This window comes from Scyliorhinus torazame, chromosome 2, assembly GCF_047496885.1.
Source record: "Scyliorhinus torazame isolate Kashiwa2021f chromosome 2, sScyTor2.1, whole genome shotgun sequence".
NCBI classification, from domain to species: Eukaryota; Metazoa; Chordata; class Chondrichthyes; order Carcharhiniformes; family Scyliorhinidae; genus Scyliorhinus; species Scyliorhinus torazame.
In genome coordinates this window covers 272,193,956-272,211,341 of record NC_092708.1, presented here as the reverse complement: position 1 = coordinate 272,211,341, position 17,386 = coordinate 272,193,956, and the positions used below count along the sequence as shown (strand labels likewise).

The following is a 17,386-nucleotide window of genomic DNA, read 5'->3' as shown; positions in this document are numbered from 1 at the left end:
TTTCCCTTTACGTCTGCCAATTTTAACTGATTGTCATGTTTCATGGCCATTTTCTGAAGTTCAAACTCACCCTCTTTTTCCCTGATCTGTATCTCCCTTTCTTTTTCTTTTTGTTCTGCGAGGGCTATGCTTTCATTTCTCCTTTCTCCTTTTCTTTTTCCCCTCTCTCTTTCTCTTTCTTTTTCCTCTCTCTCTTTCTCTTTCCTCTCTATCACTCTCGTATTCAAGCTGCTTTAATTCTTTCTCATGTTCCATTTGTTTAATTTGCAACTGAATTTTTTGCCATTTCCAATGAGTCAAACTCTATCTCGGGCAACTTTAAATGCTTAATCACCGCCATAATTACCTCATCTTTTCACATTTTGTCAGGTAATGTTAACTGCAATGTTCTTGCCAAATCTAACAGTCTGCTTTTCGTTTCTGTCCTTAAAGTACTACGTGTGACATGCTCCACCCCCAAAAACTTCTGAGCCTCTGAAAGAGCCATTGTTCACAACACTCTCCCCACTTAAACTAAAATACCACACCGGAAAAACAACAATCCTTCACTGTCTTTAAGTTCACAAAAGCCAATCCAATAGATAGACTTTTATCCCCCTCGAGCCCCCAATTGTTATGGGCGAGGCGTTTTCAGAACCCCAAAATGTATCATGGAGTTCAACCTACCTCTCCCTTTAATGGATTTGTTGTTTTTCCTAGCACACGGCTTGCACCCGAGGTGTGGGATTACAAGTATGGACACGTGGGGTTTTAAACACAAAACACTGTTTATTCCATGAATTCAATTTACAATCTTAAATAAACATTGGATCTCTTAACACCCCTTACTTCAAAGATAACTCTGAAAATATTGCAACAGTAAATAATTCGTTAAAATGTTCCTTCAAACTTCCAAGAGACTTAACACCTTTAAACAAAATCACATCAGGTTAAAGGCTTTACTATTATGAGTTTAAATCACCCAAATGATCCAGAGATAGTCTTTCATGGCAGAGATCCAGCTCACTGCAAATACAATCCCACACAAGCTCTTTTCAAACTGCAAAATTGCAGCTCTCTGGAAACACACAGACACACACCAGCTCTTTTTCAAAAACTGCAAAATTAAACTGCAATGGCTGACCTGACCTCAGCTCCACCCACTCTCTGACATCACTGTTTTCTTAAAGGTGCATTGCTTAAACATCCATGTCTTCAAGGTACTCTCACATGACAATGGTTGGACCTTGATGATTGCCCTGAGGGATTCCTGCAGCGATGTCCTGGGACTAAGATTATTTGCCTCCAACAGCCACACCATCTGATTTTGTGCTAGGTATTACTCCAACCAATGGCGAGCTCCCTCCCTAAACCCTGCACTGTTGTCCATTTTCTGGCACTTCTTGGTGCCATATATGGTCATTGGGGCGGCACGGTGGTTAGCACTGCTATCTCACAGCTCCAGGGACTCAGGTTCAATTCTGGCCTTGGGTGACTGTCTGTGTGGAGTTGGCACTTTCTCCCCGTGTGTTTCCTCCGGGTACTCAGGTTTCCTCCCACAGTCCAAAGCTATGCAGGTTAGGTGGATTAGCCATGCTAATTTGCCCCTTAGTGTCCTAAAGGTTAGATGGAGTTACTGGGATAGGGTGGGGCCTGACCCTCGGTAGAGTGATCTTTCCGAAGGTCGGTGCAGACTCGATGGGTCGAATGGCTTCATTCTGCACTGCAGGGATTCTATGATGATCTAGGATTATAAATGCTGCCTTGATGTGAAGTGCAGCCACTCGCACTTCACCTCTGGAATTCAACACTTCCTTCCATGCTTTGACCAAGGCTGTAACTTGTCTGTAGTCAAGTGGTCCCAGCGGAATCCAAACTGATTACAGATGAGCAGGTTTTTGTTGAATAAGTGCTGCTTGATAGCACAGTTTTTTTTTTTTATATAGTTTATTGAAAATTTTTTCTAACCAACATTTTTCCCTCTTACAAAACAAACGGAACAATAACAAAATAGAAATTTTTAACAATACACATGTAACAAAACCCCATTATCTGTTGACCTACACTAAACTAAACCCCCCCCCCCACCCCCTGGGTTGCTGCTGCTGGTCATCGGTCTTCCCTCTAACGTTCCCCTAGGTAGTCGAGAAATGGCTGCCACCGCCTGGTGAACCCTTGAGCCGATCCTCTCAGGGCAAACTTTATCTGCTCCAGTTTAATAAACCCCGCCATATCGTTTACCCAGGCCTCCAGTCCAGGGGGTTTCGCCTCCTTCCACATAAGTAGGATCCTGCGCCGGGCTACTAGGGACGCAAAGGCCACGACATCGGCCTCTTTTGCCTCCTGCACTCCCGGCTCTTCCGCAACTCCAAATAGAGCTAACCCCCAGCTTGGTTTGACCCGGGCATTCACCACCTGCGAGATCACTCCCGTCACTCCCTTCCAATATCCTTCCAGTGCCGGGCACGCCCAAAACATATGTGCGTGGTTTGCCGGGCTCCCGCCACACCTCCCACATCTGTTCTCCACTCCAAAGAACTTCCTCAATCTTGCCCCTGTTATGTGTGCTCTATGTAGCACCTTAAATTGAATCAGGTTAAGCCTGGCGCATGAGTAAGAGGAGTTTACCCTGCTTAGGGCATCAGCCCACATACCCTCTTCTATCTCCTCCCCTAATTCTTCTTCCCATTTTCCCTTTAGTTCTCCCACCGACTCCTCCCCCTCTTCCCTCATCTCTCTGTAAATCTCTGACACCTTGCCCTCTCCGACCCACACCCCTGAAAGCACCCTGTCCTGTATCCCCTGTGTCGGGAGCAACGGAAATTCCCTCACCTGTTGTCTAGTAAACGCTCTCACCTGCATATATCTCAAGAAATTTCCCCGGGGTAACTTATACTTTTCCTCCAATGCTCCCAAGCTCGCAAAAGTCCCATCTATGAATAAATCTCCCACCTTCCTAATTCCCAACTGGTACCAGCTCTGAAATCCTCCATCCATTCTTCCTGGGGTGAACCTATGGTTGTTCCTGATAGGGGATCCCACCAGGGCTCCCCGCACCCCTCTCTGTTGCCTCCACTGTCCCCATATGTTCAGTGTTGCCGCCACAACCGGGTTCGTGGTATACTTTTTAGGTGAGAGCGGTAGCGGTGCCGTCACCAGCGCCTCTAAACTCGTCCCTTTACAGGACTTTCTCTCCAGTCTTTTCCACGCCGCTCCCTCACCCTCCATCATCCATCTACGTATCATTGCCACATTGGCGGCCCAATAATAATCTCCCAAGTTCGGTAGTGCCAGTCCTCCTCTATCCCTACTACGCTGAAGGAACCCCCTCCTTACTCTCGGAACTTTCCCTGCCCACACAAAGCTCGTGATGCTCCTATCTATTTTATTAAAAAGGGTCCTGGTGATTAATATAGGGAGACATTGAAATACAAATAAGAACCTCGGGAGGACCATCATCTTAATTGCTTGCACCCTACCCGCCAGCGATAAAGGCTGCATGTCCCACCTCTTGAAGTCCTCCTCCATTTGTTCTACCAACCGTGTCAGATTAAGTCTGTGCAAGGTTCCCCAGCTCCTAGCGATCTGAATCCCCAGGTATCGGAAGTTTCTTTCCACTTTCCTTAGTGGTAAGCCTTCTATCTCTCTACTCTGGTCCCCTGGATGTATCACAAATAATTCACTCTTCCCCATGTTTAGCCTATACCCCGAGAATTCCCCGAACCTCCTCAAAATTCGCATAACCTCTATCATCCCCCACCGCTGGGTCCGACACGTATAACAGTAGGTCATCCGCGTATAACGAGACTCGGTGTTCTTCTCCCCCTCTAATCACCCCTCTCCATTTCCTGGAGTCTCTCAACGCCATGGCCAGCGGTTCAATTGCCAACGCAAATAACAATGGAGACAGCGGGCATCCCTGTCTTGTTCCCCTATATAATCGGAAATACTCCGATCTATGTCGACCTGTAACTACGCTTTCCGTTGGTGCCCCATAAAGAAGTCTAACCCAGCGAATAAACCCGTTCCCAAACCCAAACCTCCTTAACACTTCCCATAAATACTCCCACGCCACCCTATCAAATGCCTTCTCTGCGTCCATTGCCGCCACTATCTCTGCCTCCCCCTCCACTGGGGACATCATTATCACCCCTAATAATCGTCGCACGTTAACATTCAGTTGTCTCCCTTTTACGAACCCTGTCTGGTCTTCGTGCACCACCCCCGGGACACAGTCCTCTATCCTCGATGCCAGTACCTTTGCCAGCAACTTGGCGTCCACGTTCAATAGTGAAATAGGTCTATACGACCCGCACTGCAACGGATCTTTGTCTCTCTTCAAAATTAGCGATATCGTCGCCTCCAACATCGTCGGGGGTAGAGTCCCCCCTTCCCTGGCCTCATTGAACGTCCTCGCCATCAACGGGGCCAACAAGTCCACATATTTTCTGTAGTATTCCACCGGGAACCCGTCCGGCCCCGGAGCCTTCCCTGCTTGCATGCTTCCCAGTCCCTTAATAACCTCGCCCACCACAATCGGCGCCCCCAGGCCTGCCACCTCCTGCTCCTCCACTTTCGGGAACCTCAATTGGTCCAGGAACTGCCGCATCCCCTCCTCTCCCTCTGGGGGTTGAGGCCTATACAGTTCCTCATAAAAGGTCTTAAACACCTCATTTATCTTTCCTGCCCTTCGCACAGTGTCTCCCCTTTCATCCCTAATTCCTCCTATCTCCCTCGCTGCTGCCCTCTTTCGCAGTTGGTGCGCCAACAGGCGACTAGCCTTTTCCCCATATTCATACCTCCTCCCCTGTGCCTTCCTCCACAGTACCTCCGCCTTTCTGGTGGTCAGAAGGTCAAACTCGGTCTGGAGTCGTCTCCTCTCCCTGTACAGATCCTCCTCCGGGGTCTCTGCAAATTCCCTGTCCACCCTTAAAATCTCCCTCAGTAGTCTATCCCTTTCCTTGGCCTCTGTTTTCCTTTTGTGGGCCCCAATAGAGATCAACTCTCCTCTGACCACCGCTTTTAGTGCTTCCCAGTCCACTCCCACAGGGACCTTGCCGTCGTCATTGACCTCCAGGTATCTCTCAATACACCCCCTCACTCTTGCACACACTCCCTCATCCGCCATCAGTCCCACATCTAATCGCCAGAGTGTTCTCTGCTCCCTGTCCTCTCCTACTTCCAGGTCCACCCAATGTGGGGCATGATCCGAAACCGCTATGGCTGAGTATTCAGCTTCTTCCACCCTAGAGATCAACGACCTTCCTAAAACAAAAAAATCTATCCGGGAGTACACTTTATGGACATGGGAGAAGGAGGAATACTCCCTAGCCCTAGGCCTAAGAAATCGCCATGGATCCACTCCCCCCATTTGGTCCATAAACCCCTTAAGTACCTTGGCCGCTGCCGGCCTTCTTCCGGTCCTTGAGCTGGATCTATCTAGCCCCGGGTCCAGCACCGTATTGAAGTCCCCTCCTAAAATCAAATTTCCTGCCTCCAGGTCCGGTATGCGCCCCAGCATCCGTCTCATGAATCCCGCATCGTCCCAATTTGGGGCATACACATTAACCAACACGACCTCCATTCCCTCCAGCCTACCACCCACCATTACATATCTACCTCCGCTATCTGCTACGATGTTCTTTGCTTCAAATGCTACCCGTTTCCCCACCAAAATGGCCACCCCTCTGTTCTTTGCGTCCAGTCCTGAGTGGAACACCTGTCCCACCCATCCTTTCCTTAGCCTCTCTTGGTCCGCCACCTTTAGGTGCGTCTCTTGGAGCATAACCACGTCTGCCCTTAGTCCTTTCAAATGCGCGAGCGCTCGGGCCCTTTTTATCGGTCCATTTAGGCCTCTCACGTTCCACGTGATCAGCCTCACTAGGGGGCTACCTGCCCCCCTCCCGTGTCAACTAGCCATTACCTTCTCTAGGCCAGTCCCATATCCCACCTCCGCGCTCCCGCTCGCTCCCCCAGCGTCGCACACCGTCCCCGACCACCCACTCTTTAGCCATTTCCTTTTGGATTTCCGCAGCAGCAACCCAGTTGTCCCCCCCCCGGGCTAGATCCCTATCTAGCTCGATAGCTCCCCCCATATCACTTCTGTAAGTCAGCTGGCTTCAACTGACCCCGGCTACTCCTGCTCACTCCTCGACCCCCCCGGTGTGAGGGAACTCCCATCCGCCTTGCGCCTGTTTTCCCGCCTTATTCTTTCTGGCGTGGGAACATCCCTTTACCTGAACCGCCTCTTATGGCGCAGCTCCCTTTCCACTCCCCCTCCCCTTCCCCATTCTCCGACTATGTCCCGTCTTTCCCCCCTCACCGGCGCCCACATTTCCCCAGTGTCTCCCCACTTCCCTGTTTACTTCTCGAATAACTTTCACCATAACATTATCAAAAACAATAACAATAACAATTCCCTGCAGCATCAGTCCCTCAGTTCCGGTCCAGTTTCTCTTCGTTGAAGAAGGACAATGCTTCCTCCGCCGTCTCGAAATAATAGTGTCTCTCCTGATACGTGACCCATAGTCTTGCCGGCTGCAGCATCCCAAACTTCACCTTCCTTTTGTGCAAAACCTCTTTGGCTCGGTTGAAGCTCGCCCTCCTTCTCGCCACCTCTGCACTCCAGTCCTGGTATATCCGTACCACAGCATTCTCCCATCTGCTACTCCGCACCTTTTTAGCCCATCTCAGGACCTCTTCTCTGTCCTTAAGGCGGTAGAATCGCACGATTATCGCCCTCGGTGGTTCTCCCGCTTTTGGTCTTCTCGCCGGGATCCGATTTGCCCACTCCACCTCCATGGGGCCCGCAGGGGCCTCAGCACCCATCAGTGAGCTCAGCATCTTACTTGAGTACGCTCCACAGTCCACTCCTTCCACACCCTCAGGGAGACCTAGTATCCTAAGGTTCTTCCTTCGCGCTCCGTTTTCAAGGGCCTCAATCCTGTCAGCACACTTTTTATGAAGTGCCTCGTGCGTCCGGGTCTGAACCGCCAGGCCCAGGACCTCGTCCTCCATATCTGACACCTTCTGCTCCACCACGCGGAGCTCCGTCTCCTGGGTCTTTAAAGTCTCCTTAAGCCCCTCAATTGCCTGCAACATCGGGGTCAGTACCTCCTTCTTCAGCAGGTCCACGCACCGTCTCACTACTTCATCCTGCTCAGGCCCCCATGTCGCCTGCGATTTCTCCGCCGCCATTTTGTTCTCCACTCCCTCTGACCTTGTGGTCGAAGATTCTTCGGGCTGCAGCCGCCGCCGCCGGTTTTTCCTTTCGTCGTTCGGGGGGGACTCCCTTCCCACACGCCCCACACCGGGTTATTCGGCCAGCAAAATCCCCATTGGGGCTCTTAAAAGAGCCCGAAGATCCGTCGGAGCTGGAGCCGCCGAAACGTGCAGCTAGGTCATCCTCGCCGCAACCGGAAGTCCCTTGATAGCACAGTTGACAACACGTTCCTGCTGATGATTGAGAGAAGACTGATGGTCGGTAATTGGCCAGATTGTATTGTGTCAGCTTTTTGTGAATGAGACATACCCAAACAATTTTCCACTTTGTTGGGTTGATGCCAGTGTTGTAGTTGCACTAGAAGGTTAGAAGTGTGGTTAATTCGGAGCACAATCTACAGCCCTGTTGCTGGGATGTCGTTGGGTCCATAGTCTTTGCTGTATCCATTGCACTCTGTCATTCTTTGATATCACATGGAGGGAATCAAATTAGCTGAAAACTAGCATCGGTGATGCCATGATCTAAGAAGGCCGTCGAAATGGATCATCCAATCAGCACTTCTGGGCAAAGATGTTTGCAAACGCTTCGGCCTCGTCTTTTACATTTGACATGCTGAGCTCTCCTCATCATTGAGGATTGGATGTTTTGGTTCGTTGCTCGGTTGACCACATCCATTCAGAACTTCATATGATATGACTGCAGAGCTTTTATCTCATCTGTCTTTTGTGGGATAATATTAGTTGTACCCATAGCATGCTGCTTCTACTGTTTCCTACACGTGTAACCCTGTGATTTAGTTTCACCTGTTTGGCACTTCATGGTTAGATACGTTGGGTACTGCTCCTGGCATGTCGATGGTCGATCCCTTGGTTTGATGGGATAATGGTTGGAGTGAGTGATGTGTTGAACCTTTAGATGACAGACTGTGATGGGATATAATTCTATTGCTGCTGATGGACCATAGTGGATGCACAGTTTTAACTGATAGATCTGCTTTGCATAATTTATCATGAGCACTGCACACAATACGATGGCCGGTATCCTATGTGTGTGGGTTTGGCGGGGTCCCTGGCTCCGCAAGGGAATGTTGGGTTGACATAAAGAAAGGGGAGGTTAACAATGCGTACTGACAAAGATCATGGGTGGGAGCATGAGCTTGGGTGAGGGGCAGTGAATGAGAGCCAGAGACTCATCCCTCGAATACGAAGAAGGCAGCTGCAACTATTGTCTATATTACTACAAAAATAAACAACCTTGGGCTAACTTCAATCCAACTTAATTTATGAAGAAATCATTCAATGTTCAACTGCATCCTTAACATTTGCCGTCAATTTCTTTGTGCGTCAAAGTGGAAAAGGTTTTGGGTTCCACAAAAGGTATTCATTATCAGCAAACCAAATTACATGTCCAGCGCCATGTAGGCACAAATTTTAAACAATTATCGTACACTCATGTATTAACTTACTTCTGCCAGCAGGTGGCATGCATCACATGACCACAGCTTCCTACATGAGTACCGCAGCTGAGGTCAGAGTGCATAATTATTGGATCATAGTTGTCTGAAAAAGGAGGAAAGAAGAGAAATGTTAAAACGTTGAAACAACTTTTGATAAAATCACTCATTAGCATAAGGGTATTACAATATTTCTTCCAAATGTACTTAAGAACACAGAATTGAAGCATGTCATTCAGCACCTTGAGCCTGTACCATTCAATCCTTGCCTAGTTGATCAGGACATCTATTCCATTTTCTAGTCTTTGCTCCATATCCTGATACCCTTACCCCAGAAAAGACCCACTGATCACAGTCTTGAGAATTTCAATTGTACCCATCCACAGTCCTTTCAGGAACTAATCCCAGATTTTAATTAAGGATCGATAATTGCTCGACATCCTTACACAATAAATACATTTTGATCTTAGTCAAAAGCATTGTCCTACCTAAATATGCAAGCAGTGCCACTGGGCCTGAACAAACATGTCCTCATAATAAAGGCAGAATAATGAATAATTAGAATAAAGTAACACTGAGAAACAAACGTCATTTCATTCAGAATTTCTGTGAAAACCAGATGAACAGGCAAATTAATTACATACTTGCCACAGTTATCTTAACTTTAAACAAGTGCCAAAAATTTACCTTCCTTCGAGATGTACACTATGCATGATACTTGTAAATTGTTCATTGAACACCAAAAGAAGTGCCAAATGCATTCTTTTATTCATGATATCATAAAAATAGTAGGCCATTTGACCCATCGACCCTGCTTCCCCATTCAATAAGATCATGGCTGAACTGATTGTGGCCTCAAGTCCACTTTCCATACCCGTTGATTTCCTTGTCTAACTCAGTCTTCGACAATTCAATGATTCATCCTCCACGGTCCTCTGAGTTCCAAAGACCGACTGCATCTCGGTCTTGAATGGGAGACCCCTTATTTTTAAGCTGTGCCCTGGTCTAGATTCCCCCCCCCACCCCCAGATAGCAAACACCCTCCAGCATCTACCCTTAATCCTCCTCAAAATCTTCTATGTTTCATTAAGATCACCTGTCATTCTTCTAAGCTCCAATGAGGAGAACCTTCTCAATCTTTCACAAGACAATCCCTTCATTTGAGCAATCAGCTTAGTGAACATCCAGGGTGGCATGTGGTGCAGTGGTTAGCACTGGGACTGTAGCGCTGAGGACCCGGGTTCGAATCCCGGCCCTGGGTCACAGTCCGTTTGGAGTTTGCACATTCTGCCCATGTCTGCATGGGTTTCACCCCCACAACCCAAAGATGTGCAGGTTAGATAGATTGGCCATGCTAAATTCACAAGACCTTGTGAATTGCCCCTTAATTGGAAAAAAAATAATTGGGTACTCAATTTAAAAAGAAAGCTTAGTGAACATCCTCGGAACTGCTTCTAATGCAAATATATTCCTCCTTAAGGAGACCAAAACAGTGCACAGTACTCTAGGTATGGTCTCACCAATGCCCTGCACAGTTGTGACATGACGTCCCTACTTTCATACTCGTTCTCCCTGCAATAATGGCCAACATTCCACTTGCCTTCCTAATTACTTGCAGTACCTGCATGCTTTCTTAATTCATGTACAAAGACACCGAGGTCCCTCTTTACTGGGGAATTCTGCAGTCAATCTCCCTTTAAATAATATTCCGCTTTTCTATCCTTCCTGCCAAAATAGACAACCTCATATTTTCCACTTATATTCCATCTCCCAAATTTTGGCAACTCGACTAACCTATTCATGACCCTTTTCAGGATCTTTATGTCCTCCTCGCAATCGTTTTCCTACCTATCTTTGGATCATTAGCACATTTGGCTACAATACGTCGGTCACTTCATCCAAGCTAAATAGTTGAGGCCCGAGCACTGATCTCTATGGCACATAATTGGCTATATTTTAACCAAACTGAAAGCAATCCATTTATTCAAACTCGAAGTTAGCTAATTCTCTATCCATACTAACATATCATCCCCAACACCATGAGCTTGTGCAGTAGCTTATTATGTGATACCTTATTTGAAAATCTAAATATATTACATCTATTGGTACCCCTATATCCACCCTGCTTGTTATATCTTCAAAAGACTCCAGTAACTTTATCAAACACAATGTACCTTTTATAAAACCACGTTGACTCTAATGGATTGCATTATGATTTTCTCAATGCCCTGCTACTGCTTCCTTAATTGATTCCAACATTTTCCCAATGACAGATGTTAGGCTAACTGGCATATAGTTTCCTATTTTCCTACTCCTTCCTTTCTTGAATAGGTGTTAGATTTGTATTTTTCCAATCACTGAGAATCTAAGGAATTTTAGAACATTACAACCAGTGCATCCACTTCTTCTAAGACTCTCGGATTCAAGCCTCTGGTTTAGAAGACTTGTCAGCCTTTAGTCCCTTACTTTACCTAGTGCTTTTGCTCTAATGGTTGTAGTTGACTGAAATTCCACCCTTCCTTCGGCCTCTTAATGTTCAATTATTCTTGGGATGAGTATTTGGGTCTTCTTCTAAAAGACATATATAAAATATTGTTCACAGTCTCCATCATTTCCTTTTTCCCCATTAAGAATTCTTCAGTCTCGACCTCCCAGGAACCAAAGCTCACTGTCACTACTCTTTTCCTTTTTATATACTTTCAGAAGCTTTTATTGTTTGTTGTTTTTATATCGCTTGCTAACTTTCTCTCATACTTCAGCAAAACTAAACAACATGGGCAAGTTGATTCCTAAAATTTACCCAATCTTCTGGCCTAATCTTTGCAGCGTTGTACATCTTTACTTTCAATTTGATACCATCCTTAACATCATTAGTCAGCCACAGATTATACACCCTTCTCGTGGAGTCTTTCTTTCTCAATGAAATATAGCTTTCTGCGAGTTATGAAATTTCTCCTTAATGTCTGGTACGGCTTCGCTGCCATCTTATCTTTTAGCCCATTCCACTGTAGCCAACTGTATCTTCATTCCATTGTAATTGCCTTTAAGTACAAGACTCAAGTTTCAGACTCACATTTCTCACCCTCAACCTGAATGTGAAATCATATCATGTTCTGATCACTTTTCCCAAGAGGATCATTTACTATGAGGTTATTAATTAATATTGTCTCATTACACATTACCAGGTCTAAAATAGACTGTTGGTTCCAGAACATATTGTTTGAAGAAACTGTCACAAATACATTATGAATTCATCCTCCAGTTTATCTTGTCCAATTCAGTTTATCCAATTTATAAGAAAATTTAAAATCTCTCATGGTGGCACAGTGGTTAGCACTGCTGCGTCACAGCACCAGGGATCCGGGTTCAATTCCCACCTCGGGTGATTGTCTGTGTGGAGTTTGTACGTTCTATCAGTGCCTACGTGGGTTTCCTCCGGGTGCTCCGTCCGGTTTCCTCCCACAGTTCAAAGATGTGCAGGTTAGGTGGTTTGGCCATGCTAAATTGCCCCTTAGGGTGGGGTTGCAGGAATAAGGTGGGGAATTGGGCCTAGGGCGGGCGGCCTTTTGAAGGGTCGGTGCAGACTCGATGGGCCAGATGGCCTCCTTCTGCACTGTAAGGATTCAATTCTATTATTACAGGCCTCATTATATGTAGACTTATACTCTGACGTACATTATAGCTATCAGAGGACCTTCACCAGTGACCTCTTTCCTTTTATTTTTTTAAAATCGCCAAACTGATTTTACGACCTGATTGTCTGAACAAAGATTATTTCCCACTACTGTACTGACTATAAGCTTTATTAACAGAGTTACCCCACCTCTTTTTCCTTTTGGGCAGCACGGTAGCACAATGGGCAGCATGCTGGCACAAGTGGCTAGCACTGTGGCTTCACAGCGCCAGGGTCCCAGGTTCGATTCCCCGCTGGGTGACTGTCTGTGCGGAGTCTGCACGTTCGCCCCGTGTCTGTGTGGGTTTCCTCCGGGTGCTCCAGTTTCCTCCCACAGTCCAAAGACGTGCAGGTTAGGTGGATTGGCCATGATAAATTGCCCTTAGTATTCAAAAAGGTTAGGAGGGGTTATTGGGTTACTGGAATAGGGTGGAAGTGTGGGCTTAAGTGGGTCGGTGCAGACTCGATGGGCCGAATGGCCTTCTTCTGCACTGTATGTCCTAGTTAGACTATTTGCCGGGAAATGATCCATGCGCAGTTCCGGTGAAAGCCATCCCGATTGTGTAGCTCCCTCGTTCCCCAGTCCTGTATAGGTGCCCAATGAATTGAAACACATTTTCACCCACAGTAATTTTTGAGCCGCACATTTGAAACTCTGGTCTTATTTACCAATTTGCTTGTGATTCAGCTAGCAATCCAGAAATACCTATATTTATGGTTCTGCGTTTTAATTTAGTCCCTACCTTCTTATACTCACTCTGCAGAATCTCTTTCTTAGTAAAGGTAAAGTCACCATAGTCCCAGGTCCCCATCGGCTGCTTTCCCCTTTGAGGGGGAGAACTGCCTGGTGGTGGCTTAACCGGAGGATCATTACACCTCAGGCAAGGGGTAAGGTTGACAAGGCGGGCCTTCATGAATAACCTCTGCTGGTACGGGAATTGAACCTGCGCTGCTGGCCTTTATGACAGCATCATAAATCAGCTGTCTAGCAAAGTGCGATAAACCAGCCCTTCCTATGTCACTGTTATGTACATGAACCACAATAACTGGATATTTTCCCTCCTACTCCAAGTTCCTCTCCAAATCGGAGAGGTTCTTAACCTTGGCACTAGCCAGGCAATACATGGGACTCATGCTCTTGGTTAAAGAGATCAGTTTCTATCTAACCTTTACCCCTTGTTACAACTACACTATTGTGCAAATTTTGTATTCTTTGATGTTACATTTTGGAGTCTGGAATCAAAAGCAGTGGACTGTGACCACAGATTTGAATGTTCATTTGGGTGAAACAAATGTATATCAAGAATAATGCTCCAGGTCCCAAATAGCATGGTTGCAAACTCACACTTGCAAACTCAATGCAATGCCACATTTGTTTTGAAAGCTCAGTGTTGCGAATGTGCAAATACGAACAAAGGACAACCTTCACTGCTCTGGGGTTCTTGGCCTCTGAAACAGGTATTTAACTAGGGCTTCTCCAGCTCAGCAGGGTTAACTACTTTACGAAGACTTATTCGCCATGATCCGTAGAAGTTTACATACATGTTTTGTACCCACTTTTCAAAATTCAGTGCTTACAGTGACACGTGTTAATGTTGTGCCGCAGAAGCCTTTCCCACTACATACACAGTGTTAACATCACATACTCAAGGTGGCTGCATGAAGGAAGCCCAGGGGCATCTCCTGTCAAAGTTGATTTCAAGAGAAGTTGGATATAATGTACGAAAGCAAAACTACTTGTACACAGGATCTTGTTTTACCTCCAAGATTCGTTACGGTTCGAGATCTATTTTTTGACAGCGCTGTGGATCTCTGAACACAAGCTGCTAGTACCATGGCCATGTCATCAGTTTTCACTTCTTGCTCTTCCTGACATAAGATGCAGGTCAGTATTATTTTCTCAGTTGCAGTTGCACCTTGCATTGGTCCCAAAGCTACACCGGAGTCCTCAGTCGTTGGAGCACTAAGAAAAAACAGATTCCTCACACTGATTAAAAAAGGCTGATTTATTATTCAGACAAAAGTTAACTCTTATTTCCTACATTCTTTCCTTTCTGCATTTCTCATTTCACCAGATCAAGTCATGTGACATCAACACCAAGTCAGTACTTTAATTGGAAAACCCATGTTCTCTGCTTCTTGGAAGGAGAGCATTTTTCAAAAGTTATCATAAACTTCACTCACTTGTTTTGATGTTAAACATTATACCACAGTTCCAGCACAGGAGGTGGCCATTTTACCCATTGTCTCTGTATCGTTTCTCGACAAATCCCACTCAACTATCCTCATCCCCATTCCCATGGGCCAGAACATTTTCTCTTTTCAGGAGTTTATCCAATTTCATTTTGAAAGCCATGAGGCAGTGAATTCCAGATCCTAATCACTTGTTGCATATAAAATGCTCACCTTTGGTTCACCTTAAATTGGCATTCTCTGGTTCTCGACCCTTTTGCCAATGAGAACGATTTCCCCTTTATCTTCTGTCTGGATGCCCCCACCCCTCACGATTTTGAATATTCCATTCTGCTCTCCTCTCAGCCTCCTGTTCTAAGGAGAACAGCCCGAGCTTCTACAACCTATCCCTGGAACTATTCTTTTCTGCACCCTCTCTCATCCCTTCACATCCTTCCTTGTTCGAAATTATACAATACTCCAGTTGAGACCAAACCAGTGTTTTATAAAGGATGACCAGAGAAGTCCAGGATCCCATGACTTGATAATCATATTCTCAACCTCCTCTACCACCTTTAGTGGTTTGTGAACATATACTCCCTGGTCTCTCGATTCTTGCATCCTCTTTAGAGTTGTACCCATCATTTTCTATTGCTTCGCCATATTCTTCTTACCCAAAATGTATCACGTCACACCTCCCTGCATTACATTTAATCTGCCACTTGTCTGTCCATTCCACAACCTTATGCCTTGAAGTCTCGTCACTACCCTCCTCACAGCTCATAAAACTACCATGTTTTGTGCCCAATTTGTTAGCTGCCAGTCTCTTCTTTGCCTTTCATTTTTTTTTGAATTCCCGCTGAATTTTCTATATTTAGCCTGGGTCTCATCTGCTTTATCAAGCTGATACCTGTCACACACATGCATTTTTATAGCATCTTTAATATAGTAAAGCATCCCATGGCGCTTTACAGAAGCAGTAGACAAAAACTAAGACTGAACCACATAAGATGATACAGGGACAGGTGACCAAAAACCTGTTAGGTTTTAAGGAGCATTATAAAGGTTGTTACTGTCATTGAATATATCTGAACCTCAATTAGAAAGACGGTTGACCTACAAGGGAGTCAAAGGTAATGCGTGACGTGGACAGGAAAGTGGTGTTAAGACTGCAATCATACCAGCCATGGAGAGGTTTAGAGAGGAATTTCCAGAGCTTCAGAGAAGATCATAAGAAGCAGGAGGACGTCAGTTGATCCCTCAAGCCTGATCAGCCATTCAATAAGATCATGGTTGGTTTGATTGCGGTCCCTTAACACTACTTTCCTGCCCCCCCCTCCCAAAAAAAAAACCTTTTAATTCCCTGGTCAAAAATCTGTCTAATTAAGGCTTGGAATGGTCCAACCTCCATTTCTCTCGAGATAGATTATTCAAAAGGTCAACAACCCTCAAAGAAGAAATTCTTCCTCATCTGTCCTGATGAAATCCACCCCATTTTGAAACGATGACCCCAGTTCTAAATTCCCCCACGAAGGGAAAGACCCTATCACCAACTACCTCGTCAAGGCTCCTCAAGAATCTTGTATGTTGCAATAAAATCATCGCTCATTCTTCCAAATTCCAATGAGTATAGGGTCAACCTGCTCAGCTTTTCCTAAGACAACTCTTCAACCCAGGAATCGGTTGAGTGAACCTTCTCTGAACAGCTTCCAATGCAAATATGTCCCTCCTTAAATAAGGTGATCAAAACTATATGTAGTGTGGTCTCACCAATGCCCTGTACAGTTGCAGCAAGACTTCCCTACTTTTATATTTCTTACACGTCATCCCCCTTGTAATAATAGCCAACATTTCATTTGTCTTCCTCATTGAGGAATTGAGCAAAGTTACTTGGACTGGAAAAAAGTGGGAAGTGTTGTCCCCCATGGACCTGTGCTGGAACAGTTGTTTACCATATACAGAAATCGTTTGGACTCAAGAATAGGAGGCGTGCTGTCAAAATTTGTAGATGATATCAAATTTTAGGGAGGGGTGGTGGGTTGGGCTAGGTCCTGGAAGATAGCTACCAATATGGAGGAATGAAATACAGTGGACACAGTGCATGGTTCAATAGCAAATTGAATTCAACATGGCGAAGTCAGGTAGGGCTAATAACGAGGTCAACCTTTTCTTTACAAGGCAAAGGAGATATTGAGGAAAAAATAAATCAAGGAATATTGATACACAAATTGCGAACATGAGCAACACAAGTTTAAGGTCATAAAGAATGCAAACACGGTTTTGGGTTCATTTTTAGAGGAATACAATATAAAAGGCGGGAGGGAATGTTCAACTTATTCATAACCATGATTAGACCACAGCTGAAATTCTATGCGTAGCCATCGTCTCCAAACTACAAAAATGGATACTGAATTAGTGGGGGAAGTACAGGAAAGATTTTCATGGATGTTAGTGGAATAGAGAGGACTCAGCTATGTGCAAGATTGATCAAACTGCAAGAGGGAGAAGGCGAAGTGGAGGGCTGACAGAGGCCTTTAAAATTATGGAAAGAGTTTGATTTTGAGGTCTTGAACAAACTGGGCAGAACTTTGAATGCCAACAAGGCACAAAGTGAGCAGCATCAGATTGGTTGTGAGATATTTCCCCTGTCTTGATCGTCCCTTGCCTTCTCATTTGGTGCTTGTTTGATTCAATTAAATCTTTCTGCTTTCCGTTTACGCTCAGCCTGATCTTTGTCGTGGGCGGTACGGTGGCACAGCGGTTACCACTTCTGCCACACAGCACCAAGAACCAAGGTTCGATTCCGGCCTTGTGAGACTGTTTGCGTGGAGTTTGCATGGTCTCCCTGTGTCTGTGTGGGTTTCCTCCGGCTGCTCTGGTTTCCTCC

The 17,386-nt window shown here is 45.7% G+C and overlaps 1 protein-coding gene across 1 annotated transcript in view; it reads right to left on the bottom strand.

Moving 5' to 3' along the window:
- ubr1 (ubiquitin protein ligase E3 component n-recognin 1) overlaps positions 1–17,386 on the bottom strand; it is a 398,703-nt gene that overhangs the window by 112,995 nt on the left and 268,322 nt on the right. Inside the window, exons 30-31 of the mRNA XM_072487581.1 lie at positions 14,088–14,290; positions 8,667–8,760 (exon numbers count right to left, since the gene is read on the bottom strand). Of these exons, the coding sequence (XP_072343682.1) occupies positions 8,667–8,760; positions 14,088–14,290 (297 nt within the window). The remainder of the gene's footprint in view (positions 1–8,666; positions 8,761–14,087; positions 14,291–17,386) is intronic.